At 42.4% G+C, this 18,752-nt stretch overlaps 1 protein-coding gene across 2 annotated transcripts in view; it reads left to right on the top strand.

Moving 5' to 3' along the window:
• HACD1 (3-hydroxyacyl-CoA dehydratase 1) overlaps positions 1–18,217 on the top strand; it is a 48,716-nt gene extending 30,499 nt beyond the window's left edge. Inside the window, exons 2-7 of one of the 2 annotated variants that reach the window (XM_073677462.1) lie at positions 1,277–1,394; positions 5,799–5,817; positions 6,984–7,072; positions 11,758–11,879; positions 16,358–16,451; positions 17,862–18,217. In XM_073677462.1, coding sequence (XP_073533563.1) covers positions 1,277–1,394; positions 5,799–5,817; positions 6,984–7,072; positions 11,758–11,879; positions 16,358–16,451; positions 17,862–18,104 — 685 coding nt within the window. In that variant the 3' untranslated portion in view covers positions 18,105–18,217. Of the gene's footprint in view, positions 1–1,276; positions 1,395–5,798; positions 5,818–6,983; positions 7,073–11,757; positions 11,880–16,272; positions 16,452–17,861 lie in introns of both variants that reach the window. The other variant, XM_073677463.1, reaches the window with a different exon arrangement.
• The last annotated feature ends 535 nt before the right edge of the window (positions 18,218–18,752 follow it).

The raw sequence follows: 18,752 nt of genomic DNA, 5'->3' as shown, positions 1-18,752 counted from the left end.
ATAGGATTTTATAGGAACCTTCTGGGTGAAGTTGACGCGCCCCTGGGCCTACTTGGTGTAGCGTTGCGCACGCGGGGACTACCCGGAGTCGGGCCTGTCGGGGGTAGTAGTCTCGTGGCGGTGACCCGGTCCGTGCCCAGGGAGTCAAACTGTGTGGCTGAGTATTAGCAGTAGATGTTGGACGACTACGCCACCCGTTGAATGCAGCTATGGAGCTGCCGCTGCAGGGCAGACCGCTGAGGCCGGTGGTACGATTGTGCAGCGTAGATGGTATAACCCCCAACGGGAGGGGTATGGCCTCAGGGCAGCCGACGTGGATGATGGGGGTAGCAGGAACCACTCAGAGACGATGCGGTGTAGTTCAGGGTCTTTACTGGTGATAAAGATAGACCCTCCCGGAGTACTGGCTAGCGATCGGGGCCTGGTCAGTCTTTGAGCAGATGGGATTTCCCCTGGCCAGGCAGAGTTGTAGGCCTCCCCAACTAATTGTACTCTTCTGACTACCTTGCTAGAGGTGGGTAAAAGTAGCCCACGTCCCTGAGTGTACCGTGTGGTGCTCACCCGTATGGCCGGTGACTCGGGGCCTTCTGGTAGCTTCCGCTCCACGACGGCGGTGCTGGTCCCACGCGTGTGACCGTGCCTTCGGGTTTCTTGGCCAGAGGACCTGAAATCCCCTGCCGGTCGGTTTCTGCTGCTGGGTAAGGATTCGTCCCCACAGCCTCGGACTCCGGGTCCGGTGATAATTCTTCAATCAGGGCGAGCTCTACAGCTGCCAGCCCCTGATTCCTTGTAGCACTGCTCCCACTGAGCTCCTGATCTTTCTTTCCTATAGCTGCTCCTCTCCAGACCAGACTATGTCTCTGTCTGGGACTCCTCTTCTTAACTCCCTAACCCTGCCTCAGCCCCAGTTTTATATAGGGGAAGTTCTTCCCCTCCCAGGACTGGGCAGGAGGTGTGGCATGCATAGGATTCCTGACCAAGAGACCTCCCACCTGCTCTCAGACGTAATATTGCTATTACTGTGGAAACCAGACCCCTGGGGTGCCACAATGTCACAAAAATTGTGATACTTAGTGCAGAGGGTGCGGAGAGAGAGTCCTTGTGTCGTGCTCCTCCTCGCAGTCTCGGCATTTGGCCCAACTCTGGATCAGTTTTGACCACAATGTTCCTCTAACAACTTGATAGGATGCCGTTCTTTAGAATCATGTAACACCACATAGAAAGAGAAGAATAAATATTGCAACAATGTAATTTTGTGAAACTTGAATGTTTGCAGGTGGCTGGTCCTTGCCATCGCTATGTGTCGCTTCTACATCGAAAAAGGAACACACAAGGGGCTGTACAAGATTATTCAGAAGACACTTAAATTTTTCCAGACATTTGCGTTACTTGAGGTAAATCTCTTGCTTTTGCTTGGTGTATTGAATATAGATGTCCATAGGGGGTAGAATTACTGCGGCTTTTACTTGCAAGTATGCAAAGGTAAAATCCGCAGAGGATAACAGTACCTCCACTCTTCTGTGAAGGCTTTCTATAAGATTTTGGAGGTGTTTGTAGGAAATCATGCCCATTCACAATCAGTGTATTATTTTGTCCCATAAGTGTTGGATGGGGCTGTGATCAGGATTTTGTCTAGTCACTTGATTTTTTTTCCACACCGACTCACCCACCCACGCTTTATGGGCCTTGGAAGCATATGGTTGTGTGAAAGGTCATTACCATTCATTACAAATAAGGGGCCAAACCCTGAATACCACATACTATGCATATCCCAAGGGTTCACCAAACGTAGATTCATTCATCAGACGGCCCGGTAGTGAAACGTTGCTCATGACCCCAGAGAACAAATTTCCTCTGCTCCAGTGTCCAGTGATGGGTTGTCTTACAGCAGACCAGCCAACACTTGGCATGGTGCACCTTAGTCGATAGGGGCATATTGGAAACTTCATCAACTGACTTGTGACATCCTATGACATTACCATGTTTAAAGTCAGTCAGTGAGCACTGCAGTATGACATATGGGCCTACCAGTGTTCATCTATGGAGATTGCATGGACCTGTGCTTGATGTTACGCACATGTATGCATTGTGTGATACCTGACCTGATCAGGTTTCTCATTCAGTCCCATTGCCGACAGTGTATAACATCCGGCCCTTCACTCCATTGCTTCCCCTTCAATAACATCCAATCCCTCACACTCCAGTATATAACATCCGGCCCTCTCGCCTGGTATATAACGTCTGACCTCTCGCACCCCGGTGTATGACATCCGACACCTCGCTCCCCGGTGTATAACATCCGGCCCTTCGCCCCCGGGGTATAACATCCGGCCTTCTCCCCCGGTATACAACTTCCGTTCCCTCTCGTCCCCCGGTGTATAACATCCGGCCCTTCGCCCCCGGTGTATAACAACCGGCCCCTCGCCCCCGGTGTATAACATCCAGCCCTTTTACTCCTGTGTATCACATCCGGCCCCTCACTACATTGCTCCCCGGTGTATAACATTCAACCCCTCACCTCCGGTGTATAACATCTGACCCTTCACTCTCCAGTGTATAACATTCGGCCCCTCTCCCCTGGTATATAACATCCAAGCCCTCACTCCTGATGTATAACATCCGTCCCCTCGCCCCCAGTGTAAAACATCCAACTCCTCGCCCCCGGTGTATAACATCCGGCCCCTCTCCCCTGGTATATAACATCCAACCCCTCACTCCTGGTGTATAACATCCGGCCCCTCGCCCCTAGTGTAAAACATCCAACTCCTCGCTCCCGATGTATAACATCCAACTCCTCGCCCCCCGTGTATAGCATCCAACTCCTTGCCCCGGTGTATAACATCTGGCCCCTCACTCTCCGGTGTATAACATACGGCCCCTCTCCCCCGGTATATAACATCCAACCCCTCGCCCCCAGTGTATAACATCTGGCCCCTCACTCTCCGGTGTATAACATCCGGCCCCTCTCCCCCAGTATATAACATCTGACCCCTCACTCCTGGTGTATAACATCCGGCCCCTCACCCCATTGCTCCCTGGTATATAACATCCGGCCCCTCACCCCATTGCTCCCTGGTGTATAACATCCAGCCTCTCGCCCCCGGTGAATAACATCTGGCCCCTCACTCTCCAGTGTATAACATCCGGCCCTCTCCCCCGGTGTATAACATCTGACCCCTCGCCCCCCAGTGTATAACATCCGGCCCTTCGTCCCCGGGGTATAACATCCGGCCCTCTCCCCCGGTATATAACATCCGGCCCCTCGCCCCCGGTGTATAACATCCAGCCCTTCGACTCCTGTGTATAACATCCGGCCCCTCACTCCATTGATACCCGGTGTATAACATTCAACCCCTCGCCCCCCGGTGTATAACATCCGGCCCCTCTCCCCTGGTATATAACATCCAACCCCTCACTCCTGATGTATAACATCCATCCCCTCGCCCCCGGTGTATAACATCCAACTCCTTTCCCCCGGTGTATAACATCTGGCCCCTCACTCTCCGGTGTATAACATCCGGCCCCTCTCCCCCGGTATATAACATCTGACCCCTCACTCCTGGTGTATAACATCCGGCCCCTCACCCCATTGCTCCCTGGTGTATAAGATCCGGCCGCTCACCCCATTGCTCCCTGGTGTATAACATCCAGCCTCTCGCCCCCGGTGTATAACATCTGGCCCCTCACTCTCCAGTGTATAACATCCGGCCCTCTCCCCCAGTATATAACATCTGACCCCTCGCTCCCCGGTGTATAACATCCGGCCCTTCTCCCCCGGGTTATAACATCCGGCACTCTCCCCTGGTATATAACATCCGTTCCCCCTCGCCCCCCGGTGTATAACATCCGGCCCTTCGCCCCCAGGGTATAACATCCGGCCCCTCGCCCCCGGTGTATAACATCCAGCCCTTCGACTCCTGTGTATAACATCCGGCCCCTCACTCCATTGCTCCCCGGTGTATAACATTCAACCCCTCTCCCCCGGTGTATAACATCTGACCCTTCACTCCATTGCTCCCCGGTGTATAACATTCAACCCCTCACCTCCGGTGTATAACATCCGGCCCCTCTCCCCTGGTATATAACATCCAACCCCTCACTCCTGATGTATAACATCCGTCCCCTCGCCCCCGGTGTATAACATCCAACTCCTTGGCCCCGGTGTATAACATCTGGCCCCTCACTCTCCGATGTATAACATACGGCCCCTCTCCCCCGGTATATAACATTCAACCCCTCGCCCCCAGTGTATAACATCTGGCCCCTCACTCTCCGGTGTATAACATCCGGCCCCTCACCCCATTGCTCCCTGGTGTATAACATCCGGCCCCTCACCCCATTGCTCCCTGGTGTATAAGATCCGGCCGCTCACCCCATTGCTCCCTGGTGTATAACATCCAGCCTCTCGCCCCCGGTGTATAACATCTGGCCCCTCACTCTCCAGTGTATAACATCCGGCCCTCTCCCCCAGTATATAACATCTGACCCCTCGCTCCCCGGTGTATAACATCCGGCCCTTCTCCCCCGGGTTATAACATCCGGCACTCTCCCCTGGTATATAACATCCGTTCCCCCTCGCCCCCCGGTGTATAACATCCGGCCCTTCGCCCCCAGGGTATAACATCCGGCCCCTCGCCCCCGGTGTATAACATCCAGCCCTTCGACTCCTGTGTATAACATCCGGCCCCTCACTCCATTGCTCCCCGGTGTATAACATTCAACCCCTCTCCCCCGGTGTATAACATCTGACCCTTCACTCCATTGCTCCCCGGTGTATAACATTCAACCCCTCACCTCCGGTGTATAACATCCGGCCCCTCTCCCCTGGTATATAACATCCAACCCCTCACTCCTGATGTATAACATCCGTCCCCTCGCCCCCGGTGTATAACATCCAACTCCTTGGCCCCGGTGTATAACATCTGGCCCCTCACTCTCCGGTGTATAACATACGGCCCCTCTCCCCCGGTATATAACATTCAACCCCTCGCCCCCAGTGTATAACATCTGGCCCCTCACTCTCCGGTGTATAACATCCGGCCCCTCACCCCATTGCTCCCTGGTGTATAACATCCGGCCCCTCACCCCATTGCTCCTTGGAGTATAACATCCAGTCTCTCGCCCCCGGTGTATAACAACCGGCCCCTCTCCCCGGTATATAACATCCGGCCCCTCACCCCATTGCTCCCTGGTGTATAACATCCGGCCCCTCACCCCATTGCTCCCTGGTGTATAACATCCGGCCCCTCACCCCATTGCTCCTTGGAGTATAACATCCAGTCTCTCGCCCCCGGTGTATAACAACCGGCCCCTCTCCCCCGGTATATAACATCCGGCCCCTCACCCCATTGCTCCCTGGTGTATAACATCCGGCCCCTCACCCCATTGCTCCCTGGTGTATAACAACAGGCCCCTCACCCCATTGCTCCTTGGAGTATAACATCCAGTCTCTCGCCCCCGGTGTATAACATCCGGCCCCTCTCCCCCGGTATATAACATCCGACCTCTCACTCCTGATGTATAACATCCGTCCCCTAGCCCCCAATGTATAACATCCGTCCCCTACCCCCAATGTATAACATCCGGCCCTTCGCCCCCGATGTATAATAATTGACACCACAAAAGTGACAATCCAATCCCTGACTGGAATATGTCTCTTTCAGTGGCGCATGGCACGACATTGGGAACATCTTACTCCCGCGTACTGTTAAGGGCCTTAGTGTCATCCTTCTATGTGTATTCTATTATTATATTATGATTATTATCGGATCTGATTTATTTCTTATTCTCTATTTCAGTTGGTTCACTGCGCACTTGGTGAGTATATTATTTTCTATTTTGCAACGTCCCCCCCAAAATATACTTAGGCTAGGGTCACATGACTGTATTTTCTCTCGTCCGAGAGAATCGGGTCGATTATGCTAATCATGCTCTAATCACAATGTGGTCATAGTGTGTTCCAATTCTCTCGGATGAGGAGATGGATAAAAAAATGTTTCCATCTTCTCCATTGTATCAGTGTTTGGAAATCGGACAGCACTCAGATGTCATCCGAGTGCAGTACAATGTCTCCCAAGAACTCATTGACTTGCATGGCCAAATGCGGACCAAATATCGGATCCAACTGCACACATGTCTGGCCAGGACGTGCATGTTTATTTCAAGGCGAAGAGAGGCAAAAACCAAAATGTCTGGTAAAGGCTTTTCTCTCTGCAGAACAAAAGGATAGAGCATATTGAAATCCAACACGCCCAATCATTTGTTTTACCCAAAATCTGCCATTGGAAGATGGATGGGGATCCGACACCTGATATTGATGACCTATTTTGAGGATACGTGATTAAAATCATATGGGTGGACAAGCCCTTTAAGTCATTAAAGGGATATTCCCACCTTTATAGATGGATATTGTTGGACAGTGCTTGTACTTTTGCAATTTACTACTTATTAAAATTCGCAGCCGTTCTCGAGATATTAACACTTTTTTTTCTTTTGGTTACAGCTCGTTGCTTAGGAGACCGACCACCGCTGCTGTCTAGCTTGTAAGCACTGCACTGAAGCTAGCCAGGTTTAAGAGGTAACAGCGCACTGTAGTGATCCCCGAAAGCTTCATCAAAGTGAGTACAAGCCCAATAGAAAAGAGCTTGTAAGCTCAGCGCATGTTCCGCTATCTAGCAATGGTGGTCGGTCTCCAAGGCAATGAGCTGTAAGCGAAAGAAAAGTGTTAATATCTTAAGAACGGTAACAATTTTTAATAAGCAGTAAATTGCAAAATTGCTTCTATTTAAGTCCTGTGGGGCAATATCTATGAATATGGGAACAACCCTTTAATGGGGAAACTGAGGCTTGTAGATATACTACGTGAGCCTCTATGATATTTTTTATCTATGAATGGGGGAATTTTTCCGATTATGGAACTTTCCCAGAATATTTCTTTAACCTGATTTCATAACTTCTGTCTTTGTTTTGCTTTTCATTTTAAGGAATAGTGCGTACTTCGGTGCTAGTAACTGGGGTCCAAGTCAGTTCCAGAATCTTCATGGTCTGGTTAATTACCAACAGCATTAAGCAGGTGGGTGTGAAATTTCATACTTAAGCTGCGTTCACATGTGGACGCGTTTCGAGCTGTACAAGGAATAAGAGCTTGTACAGCTCAAAACGCGTCGACTTTAGCACTAATGTTTTTTTTTTTAAATTCTCCCCTTTTTATTTTAATATATACAATAAACGTGATGTTTAAAGATTTTTGCGGTTGCTGGGTTTTTGCCATTTTTCTTTTCTCTGTGAGGTTCACTATGTCAAGTAATCCCTCAAAAAATAAGCCCTCATAAAGCGCCGTCGACAGAAAAATAAAAATATTGTGGATTACAGAAGATGGAGAAATAAAAACAAATGTGTTTTATTGTTTTTGTTTTTTTCTAAAAACAAATTTTATTGGACAAAAGTTGTAAAAAACATATATATACATCTGCAAGGAGTTTGTATGTTCTCCCCGTGTTTGCGTGGGTTTCCTCCGGGTTCTCTGGTTTCCTCCCACGCTCCAAAGACATACTGATAGGGAATGTAGATTGTGAGCCCCGATGGGGACAGTGATGATGATGTCTGTAAAGCGCTGTGGAATTAATGGTGCTATATAGTTGAGTAAAATAAATAAATATACCTTTGGAATTGCTTAACTCGTAATAATCCGTAAAATAAAGTTAGCACATCACTTATCTTGAACGGTGAACGCTAGAAAAAAAATGGCAGAATTGTTTCTTTTTAAATCCCTCTATAAAACAATAATAAAAGTTTTTCAACACATACTGTATGTACCATTAAAAAATAAAACTTGTCCAAGCAAAAATCATGACTACATCAACTTAAAAATGAATGTGGTAGGCTCACTTTAAAATGCGCCCCCCACTATAGGTCTAAATATAAACCCACCAAGAGATGGTATAAAATTAGAAAAAAGTGTCCAAATGTAACATCCAGCACAAGTCACAGTGATATATTTGGTGCCTGTTCAGACTGTCTAGTCTAAATCTACATTGTCTATATATTCGACAGGGTTAGCATTAGTAAATGTGTCTTAGTATTCATATGCATGTCTCCCATCTGGTCAAGTTTTTCACATGATTTTCCCATGATGCAACTATCCCAAAGGGGCTTTTTTGTGGGCCTTCCAAGATGGATCAAGGTAGGACTTAAAGGGAAGTTTCACTATTTTTTTAAATTCAAACAGACTTCCTCCTCCAATTTGTGCAGTTCCACTGATTCTGGAACAGTTTTTCTTTTTATTCTGCGAATCTCTGTTCCAAAGTTATGCCCGTAGGTAATAATGGCGCAAACTGGGCGTTTACCCTGTGGGTGTGGCCATGTTTTGATTGGCCAGCATCAGAGGAGAAAAAGCAAACACCCACAGAGAAGTTCTCTGGTACACGCCCAGTTAGCTGAAGGGAAAATTGACATCTTTATTACTTTGGGCATAACTTTGGAATGGAGGGGCACAGAAGGAAAAGAAAAACTGTTCTAGAATCAGTGGAGCAGCGGCAATTGGAGATGATATGCCATTTCTATAAAGAAATCTAGTGAAAAGTTCTCTTTAAATGCATCCCCTGCGGAGGTTTTTTCCCACCTCACCTTACTTAATTGTTTTCCCTTTTTTTTACCACCTCATCTTACTTAGTTGTTTTCCCCTTTTTTTTTACCACCTTACCTTACTTATTTTTTTCCCTTTTTTAAGTACATTATATGGTAAAATGAATGGTTTAATTCAAAATTCCTACTCGTTTGGCAAAAAAAAAAAAATACCCAAACCCTCATATGTCCCTGTCGATGGAAAAATAAAAAATAAATTCTGACTCTTAAAGAAATAGAAACAATAAAACAGAAGGGCAAAATTAATTTTTTTAAAGAAAAATATATTGTCTGTCCATGAAGGGGTTAATTCACCCTAACATTGACAGAAATCGGAGATACAATGTGCTCCGATTTCTGTTCTGCTGATCTGTAATTTTCAGCTATTTGGCCTGAACATTAAACGTTGCCTTGTATGATTCATGTTTTCTAAATAAACCCGTCCATAATCGATCCCTGGGTTGGGTTGGCACCGGAGGTTACTTTTTTTTTTTTTGAAGCTCGTAGTTCTTGGAGCTTCTCCTGGCGGGAAGGCAGATATGTGCCGACGAGGCTGCTGGAGATGAAGCGGAGTTCCTTCTTTGAGCTCCTGGGCTCGCTTCCAGATGTCTCTGGGGATACTGCAGAAAGCTGCACTCGTTATATATCCCTGAGATACAAACCCTATGAGCGGGCACTCCGACTAAGCCACTTTTAAATTAAATAAATGCATATAAAATATTAACTAGTTATTTATTTTCCCTTCATTAGAAGGTGATTTTTCATTTTTTTTGTGCCATAAAAGCCATCATATTTAAAAAAGAAAACATAATTTCTTTAATTTTTATGGTATATATATAATTATTTTTATTTTTTTTTATTTACTTTACACTTTTTATTTTAGTCCCCATAATGGACTAGTCTGGAATAGTTTAAGAAAAAAGTTGCAATCCCAAACATTTTTAAGATTTAATAATTTTATTTAAATAAAATTAGTAAAATAAAATAATATATGTTAAAACCTTAATCCTCATGACTCAAAAAAAAAGAAAGATAAGATATTTTTTTAAACCACAAACATTAAATTATGTAGTATAGTGCGGTCTATGGCTGACAAACTAAGTGTTTGGGCATCCAAGTGGCAGATGAGGTTCAATGTGGAGAAATGTAATGTAATATGGGGGCACCACGGGGCTGATTCACACCAGTCATGATATAGTATAAGGCACTGAATTTATTAACAGGCGCACACCACTTATTGAATTCAGCACATCTTATAAGTGGCATGTGGTGTTGTCTGCTACTCATTATATTATATTCCCCCATTTAAAAAGAAGCCTATATTGGCCTCTGATGCCGGCACCGTTACGTTGTTATGCCACGTGAACCTTAAAGTCAATCAGCCGCCCCATTCTTATTTCCTTTGGATGAAACTGACATCCTGAAGGAGTGAGAGCTTCTTTCTGACTTCCTCCAGATGGCTGTTAGCAGCCGCTGATTGGCTGCAGGGCTCACATGACAAACAGCGTCACTCAAGTCCTGGGAGCCCGGCACTGACATTGCTGGAACAGCTCCAGAGGTGAGTAGAGGCTGTTTTTATTTTATATGGGGGAATATAGTAATTGAGAAGAGCTTGACCGAGTAATGGACAGCCCCTTTAATAGTAAGAAACTGTCCTCAAACAGCAAGCGATGCTCTATGCTGCAATGTTAAATATTACCATTAGAGGGCAGCATTGTCACACAAATGCCAGATTAGACGTCAGCTCATGTGTAATCTCTACCAAATCTATCTATTATCTATCTATCTATCTATCTATCTATCTATTATCTATCTATCTATCTATTATCTATCTATCTATCTATTATCTATCTATCTATCTATCATTATCTATCTATCATTATCTATCTATCTATCTATCTATCTCATATCTATCTATCTATCTATCTCATATCTATCTATCTATTATCTATCTATCTATCTATTATCTATCTATCTATCATTATCTATCTATCATTATCTATCTATCTATCTATCTATCTCATATCTATCTATCTATCTATCTATTATCTATCTATCCATATATCTATCTATTATCTATCTATCTATCTATCTATTATCTATCTATCTATCTATTATCTATCTATCCCATATCTATCTATCTATCTATTATCTATCTATCTATCTATCTATCTATTATCTATCTATCTATCTATCATTATCTATCTATCATTATCTATCTATCTATCTATCCATCTATCTATTATCTATCTATCTATCCCATATCTATCTATCTATCTATCTCATATCTATCTATCTATCTATCTATTATCTATCTATCTATCTATCTATCTATCTATCCCATATCTATCATTATCTATCTATCCATCTATTATCTATCCATCCTCATATCTATCATCATATCATCATATCTATCTATTATCTATCTATATCTATCTCTCTATTTATCTATTATATATTTTCAATCTATCTCATATTTTTGCACATTTTGCTTATTAAATGGCGATAATAGTAAAGCAGTGCAGGTTCACTGGTTGGAATAATGTGCAGCGGTTGTGGCAGTGATGGAAAGAGTCTCAATGGTATACTTTTGGTTGCATTTTTAGTGGTTTTTTTTTATAAATTTTTTAATAATAACATTTCATTTCATATTTTCTCATAAACTTTTTTTTTTATAGAACTTCAAAAATGCAATAAAAAGTACAAAATGTAAAAAAAATGTTTTGTTTTAAATAACCATTTTCTTAAAGTGTTTTTTTTTTTCGGGAAGTATTGACTGTTCCAAGAAGACTAGTCAAGTGTGCAATCTTATTGGCAAAGCTCTATAGGAAAAAAGTACGCTTAAAAAAGTGTATATACAGAAGCCCTGATAAAAGTGGAGAATAGGCTAGGATTGGACCGATTTTTCGTAAACCGTCCTGGGAAATTTTTTATTTTTTTTATTTTTTTTTTTTCAACTCATCTGAGCCCATTTGAATTATTTTTTTTCCCTCTGGACAACCCTTTTAGTCAACAGTAATCTCAGACTTTGGCCACTTTAATGTGATGTATCTATGACTTACATGTGACATATATTACTATAATCTTGTGTAGTTGATGCTGTTTATATTTTTTCATGCTTTTTTTTTTTTTAAGATCCAGAATGAGGAGAGCGTCCTTCTCTTCCTGGTGGTGTGGACTGTGACCGAGATCACTCGATATTCCTACTACACGTTTAATCTTCTCCATCACTTGCCGTACTTCATTAAATGGGCCAGGTGGGCAGCGTGCTCGGTGCCGGCGTTTTCTGCATGGCTTGGTTCTGTGTGCTCGCAGATGGCCTTGGGCTCGGATGGTTCTGTTCGCAGGCTTGTAATGTCATCTTATGAGAACGGGACAGATTGAAGGAATCACACATTCATCTACTGACATATTGTCACTTCATTCTTCACCGCACCAGATTGCACTTTCCTCTATTTATAAATCAATTATGTCGTGTTCCCTCCAGCGCTTTTTTTTTGTGTGTGTTGTTTTTTCTGTTAGATTTTTGTATAAGACTTTTCTGGCTTATAAAGAACATCATGATTTTCATGTATTTTTTTCTTTTTCTTGCATAATCACTTTTTTTTTTTTTTCATTTCATATTTTTCCTGTAGAGAAGCCTATGGGAAAATAAATGAAAAAAATAACACACACACACACACAAAAAAAAAGAAAAAAACATTTTTAGGCATCATTCAGACTTTGATTTTTCACATATGTGTTCTATCCTTGTTTTTGTTGGATAGAGAATGGTGCTGTTCATATGTCAGTGTCTTCTTTTCTTTTTGCGAACTGTGAGACATGTCCGTTTTTGATCCAAAGTGACGTATTAAAATTTCCTATACAAGTTTATGGGTCCGTGAAAATCACGGACAGAACACGGATGGGGTCAGTGAATGATTAACATTGTTATTTGTAGAGGAAGATTTGCAATTTTTTCTTTTTTTTTTTGGAATACAAGGAAATTGCTCATGGTAAAAACAGATACACTGACCAAACATTAAAAATCCATCTGTTTTCTGAATTGGGCCTTAAAGGGGTTGTCCGGTCTAAATTGAAAAGTCTAGAGTCGCTCTGTGTGACTGCAGAAGAATAGAATGGACCCGTGGATCAGTTCAACATAGATGAATAATCACAAGGTCTATGGCTTTAGCAGGATCCTGGACCACCTGTCAACATTTTTCTGGAGCAGCAATGGTTGCGGTATCGTAATAAATATACAATTTATTATAATCAAATTTAAAGATGATTGCTGCATGCAAATGAGCTGAAACAATCATCAATAATCTCCGACATTGTAATTAATCTGACAAAATCTGTCACATTGTAGGTAACGGAGGTTAGAGCGGTTTCAATGCATAAATATGGCCATACCACCAAGGACAACATCTGCAAGGAGTTTGTATGTTCTCCCCGTGTTTGCGTGGGTTTCCTCCGGGTTCTCCGGTTTCCTCCCACATTTCAAAGACATACTGATTGGGAATGTAGATTGTGAGCCCCAATGGGGACAGTGATGATAAAGTCTGTAAAGCGCTGTGGAATTAATAGTGCTATATAAGTGAGTAAAAAAAATAAAAATAAAATTCTCCCTTTGTCTGTCTTGGCTCCTGACTTCCTCCAGGAGGTCGAGAGATCTACCCTCTTTTCCAGGAGCCTTCTGCACAATCTGAGAGAGCTGGCCTGTATATTAAATGTACAAAATACAAAGGGCCAGTATCCAAGTAATTCTATAGTCTCTAGCAATGAGCAAATCTCCCAAAATTTAGCTTTTTTTGGATGGATTTGCTCTATTCAGTCAGCAGATTCAATGTGGCACGAATAAAATTTGATCTAAAATACTCAAACTGATCCCAAAGCATAAAAAAACAAAGGGCCGTGAAAAGGGGTTAAAAAAAAAACCTTTTTTTTCTTTTACCCAGTTAATTCCTTTGTTTTATTATCCCTGGTTTAAATGTTTGACTTTATAATCTTGAAAAACTCAATGAAAATAATTTGATGAAAAAAAAAAAAACTAACAAATTATATTCACCTGGTGTGATGCACCTCCTGATGTCTGCTATGTGACCCTGTCCTCTGGCAAGCTGCCGGCCTGACTAGCGGAGAAGGGAGCCGGTGGCTGCCTGAGAACGTAGATACTGGAGTGGAACGGTCCATCAGATATATGTAAGAGTTTCCAGATGAGCGGTCCGGTCCCTTCTGAAAATCCTATAGCAACACCCCTTCTGACATGTTCAATATCTGTGTTGTCAGTCACTGCATATAACAGGGAGATAATTACGAGACATAAAGATGGAATCAGTGTCCCAGGCAAATGTTATAAACCAAGACCCAAGAGCTTAAAATTATTGACCCTGACTAGATTATTCCCCGGTTAAGGAAAGAATTAGAAAACCTTTATAACTGAGTGCAAACAATGTTGATGCCTCCGATTCAGGAAAGAGATTTCCGTCTTCCCCTAATAACAAACTGCAAGCTGAGAAATGTTGACCTATATTCTAAATCTGTCTTATCATTCACTGTGGGGTAAAGCGCAGTCCACCAGGGGGCCGGAGACATGTCGGCATAATGGCTCTGCAGGAAAAGTGAAATGTTTTCATCTTCGTTCAGTTACGATCGGAGCTGACATGATTATAGATTTTATGTGAAAATTGCCATCAGGTCCTTTTCTCAAATCTCTGCAGATTCTTGTCTCTTGTTCCCTTGAGTTCTCTTTAAAGGGTATGTCCACCCTGAACACATTTTTCCCTTCAATCTAAAATAGATCTAAAAACTTTAAAACTCTATTTTCTAATGCTGATTGTTTCCAATATCTTTTCACACATTTATTCAAGAAACTCCAATTTGTCATTATACAAATTTGATACATTGTCACACATAGAAATATAGCATAAATACAACTCTTGAGGGGCACATATAGAATAACTAACTCCTGACTGGTACATATAGCAAAAATAACTCCTGTTAGACACATGTAGTATACATAATAAATTACATACACAAAATAACTACTGACAGACACATATAGAACAAATAACTCTTGACAGACAGGTAGAGCAGAAATAACTCCTTATAGACACATATAGAATAAATAATTCCTTACAGATACATACAGCATAAATAACTCCTGGTAGACACAGCATAAATAACTCCTGAGAGGCACATATGGCATTAAAGAGGTGATCCGAAACTAATATTGATTTTCTTCATAAATGTCTCACTATTTATTTTAACAATATAATAGTTTTTCTAATATGGTTTTATTAAAAAGTTCCTACCCTTTCCTTTCTAATCTAACTGCTTTATTTTATTTGTTTTACCTATTTTTTTTCAATTCCCACATATATTCAGTGACGTTGGTTTCGGGAACGAGGCTGGTCTCTGCTCGCCGCGTCCTCTCCTTACAATGTGCACTGACAGTGCACTTTCTTACTGGCTCATCACTTCTAATTATAACCAGCAAGGGAGCGCACTGTCACTGTGCACTGAGAAGAATATTGCACAGTAAGAAGGGAGCTCGTACTGAGGATACGTCAGATTTGACAACCTGTGCACGCTCAGTAGAGCAGGGACTAGCCCAGCCCCTGAAACAGACATCACTGATGATGCTTAATCTCTGGGAGGGGACACAGGCTGCTTCCGTGACCGAAGCCTCTTCCCCCTGATGACGTTTCGCTTGAGTGCCGCAGCATGCATTGGGGATTCTCAAACGAAGCTCATCAAAACAAAAATAGGTAAAAACAATAAAATTAAGCAGTTAAGTTAGAGAGGGAAGGGTAGGGACTTTTTAATTAAACCATATTAGAAAAAGTATATTAAAATAAATAGAGAGACATTTAAGATGACACACACATATGGCTCAAATGACTCCTTACTTTTTTCAAATCTGTTCATCGCGTGTCACGCATCTTGGGTTATTTTGAGCTAAAAGGATTCGGTAAGGAAGGACACATTGTAGAGCCAACAGTGGTGTTACTACAACCTTGCTCTTCTATTGCCCGGTGCCCCTGCTCTAAGCCAAGAGCGATTGCCATACTGGAATTGCCTATATGTCCTCCTTCCCTGCCTTACCCCAATGTGTCTTAAGGGTCTCACAGCACCCGAATTTCCCACTGTTTTCTGACCTGCAGAGAAGGGTTAAATCAGTGATGACTTCGACCCAGGCTGGGACCTCAAACATCAGCCTCTAGGTGGTACGTACATCCTTGGTTAAAGTGACTGTACAAGCATTCCAGAAAATGTAGAAGCGGGCACCATATTTATGGACCCTTTTCTCCACCCAAATACTGACAGCTGCAGCGGTTTTCTCTGACGCTGACAATCTCTAGGCAGCTGCAAAGCAAAAACTACAAATGTTGCCATTATGGTACATGTGTTATACATCGGAGGCTAATGATACGAGATCGCTCTTCCGTCACAATCCCACCACGTCTATAATAGGAGACCATGGAACAAATGGAATCTGAAGCAAAATCAATGAACAGCTTTGCTTGAAGTGCATTGTATGAATGGAAATGGAAAAGAATGGCTTCCTGTGCATTACTCTGCATGTGTCCTGTGCGCGCTCTCATGACTATTATGTGGGATGTAGTCGGCTCTAATGCTCTTCTCTGATTCATTTTCCCACCGCAGGTATAATTTATTTATTGTATTGTATCCTCTCGGCGTAGCTGGTGAACTCTTAACAATTTATGCTGCTTTACCGTATGTGCGGAAGACGGCCATGTACTCGCTGCGGCTTCCAAACAAGTACAACGTGTCGTTCGACTACTACTACTTTCTCATCGCTGTCATGTGTTTTTACGTACCACGTAAGTCACTCCAAAATCTGACCTGTCTTCATTTAATTATACTTAAAATTCTTGCATTTTTTTGAGTGTAGTCAACTATTGCTTTATGTTATCAGCCATTTTGGACATGCTTCATTTTCATTTACGTGCCAGCTAAATGCAGAGGGAAAAAACAGCTGGGACCCCTGAGATCAGCTTGTCACCAGGACTGGGAATTATCTCTGGTTCACTGTTCTATGGCGGAAACGAAAGGCAAATGATCAGACATCCTGGATTATTGGATGCCGCATTAACCCCTTCATGACGCCGCCAGCTTTCATTTTGACATTTTCGTTTTTTGTTGTTCTTCCAAGAGCCATGACTTCTTTATTTTTTCCATCACTATAGCTATATAAAGACTTGTTTTCTGCAGGTTGAGTTGTAGTTTTGAATGACACCATAAAATGTACTAAGAAACAGGAAAAAAGTTCCAAGTGAGTTTAAAGGGTGAAAAAAAACAACGCAATTCCGCCTTTGGGTTTTGTTTTTACGGCGTTCACTGTGTGGTAAAATTTACCTGGGAATATGATGCTCCAGGTCAGTACGAATACGGCGATACCAAACTTATAAAGTTTTTTTATATATATTTTAGGAGTTAAAAAACTTCATGACCTTTAATAAAAAAAAGTTTTCTTTGTGTTGCCATTTTCAGAGACTTTGTTATCTTCCCGTTCATGGAGCGGTGTGGGGGCTTCATTTTTTGCACGTTGAGCTGACATTTTTATTGATACGACTATGGGATGCATAGGACTTTTTTTTTGCTTTTTGTTATTTTTTTAATTGTGGTGCTAGAAAAAAATGCCAATTCTGGTGTTTCAATAGTTTTTTTTCCCTGTCTAACATACGGACTAAATAACTTTATATTTTAGTAGATCGGACTTTATCGGACAATGACAATACTAAATATGTATTATTTTTCTTTTCAATTTTTTATTTCTTTATTTTTTGAATGGGAAAAGGAGTGATTTGAACTTTTTTCAAAAATTTTTTTACTTTATTTTTTAGTCTCCTTAATCAGTGATCATTTTGATCACTGGTTAAGGAGACTAAAAAATAAAAGTAAAAAAAATTTTGAAAAAGTTCAACTCACTATACACTGCAATACTGTGGGACTGCAGTATATAGTGTAATTGCAGTTCTTCTGAGCTTCGCAGGGGGGAGATGGCAGTTACAGGGGACTTAGGCAGTGACACGATCTCGGAGGAGACCAAGGGAGCTTGTGGCTTGCGGTGCTAGTGCATGTTAGTGATTGACAGAAGCATCTAAATAGTTAACAGCAGCGATCAGAGCTAATTCCAGTCGCTGCTTTTAGAGACAGATGTTGGCTATGTAACATGTTCCAGTCAAAAAAAATATATATATTGAACAATTTTTTACAATTTTTCATTCCAGTGTTTCCCCAGCTGTATTTTCACATGCTTCGTCAAAGAAGAAAAGTTCTGCACGGAGAAGTCTTTGTTGAAAAGGACGAATGACCCCAAAGAGCACAATCTACAGGACTCTCTTCTTACGACCAGTCATTGCTTTCCAGAGTCAACATGCGGCGATGGGCCTGTTGGTTTAAAATCCTGGATAATCTCGTACGACTCCTGTCTTCCAACCTCACATTCTGTCCTGTACTCTTATTTTTTATAGATTCATATCGAGACCGACACTGACTCGTGCTGCAATGAGTATACAAGGTGCATTGTGATCTTTTTATAGAGCGAAAACACAAAAAAAGTGAAGCAACAAAGATTTGAAACTAATCTTTATTTTTGTACTGTATATCTGTATTGACCACATCTCAGCAAATATAAAAAGGTGAAATTTCTCCCTTTTCTCACCTTAGCCAGGAATTTTCTAGAGTTGTGTCTTATAAGTTCTACTATGCACTCACCACGTCATAAATATCCATCTGTAATAGGGCCCCTCATGTACCATGTGACTTATGTGGCCTATCTGGTACCAGAGCCCAGGTGCAACTATTACCTTTACACTCCCTATAACTATATCCATTATTGTAGTTGATCACAGTCACAAATTCATGTAAACCCCAAGCAAAAGTGGGCTTTTCTGTTTAGTTTTGGTATTTCTTGCGAGGTTTCTGGAGGCAGTACTTAAAAGAGTGTTCCAACTTCAGAAAACCCCTGTTCTCTGGCTGCAGTTTTAAAAACAAACTGTGGTTTACTCACCATCCCTTGGTCCAGCACTGAGTCTCTACCACTACTCCCGGACAGTGGCGTAATAGAGTCAGAAGGACCCTGGTGCAAAATATGGACCTGGGCCCCCAACTGCATGTAT

This window comes from Phyllobates terribilis, unplaced genomic scaffold, assembly GCF_046119375.1.
Source record: "Phyllobates terribilis strain yellow unplaced genomic scaffold, ASM4611937v1 Scaffold_4__5_contigs__length_816908805, whole genome shotgun sequence".
NCBI classification, from domain to species: Eukaryota; Metazoa; Chordata; class Amphibia; order Anura; family Dendrobatidae; genus Phyllobates; species Phyllobates terribilis.
Note: the sequence above shows the minus strand (reverse complement) of the source record. Positions and strands in the feature narration are given on the sequence as shown.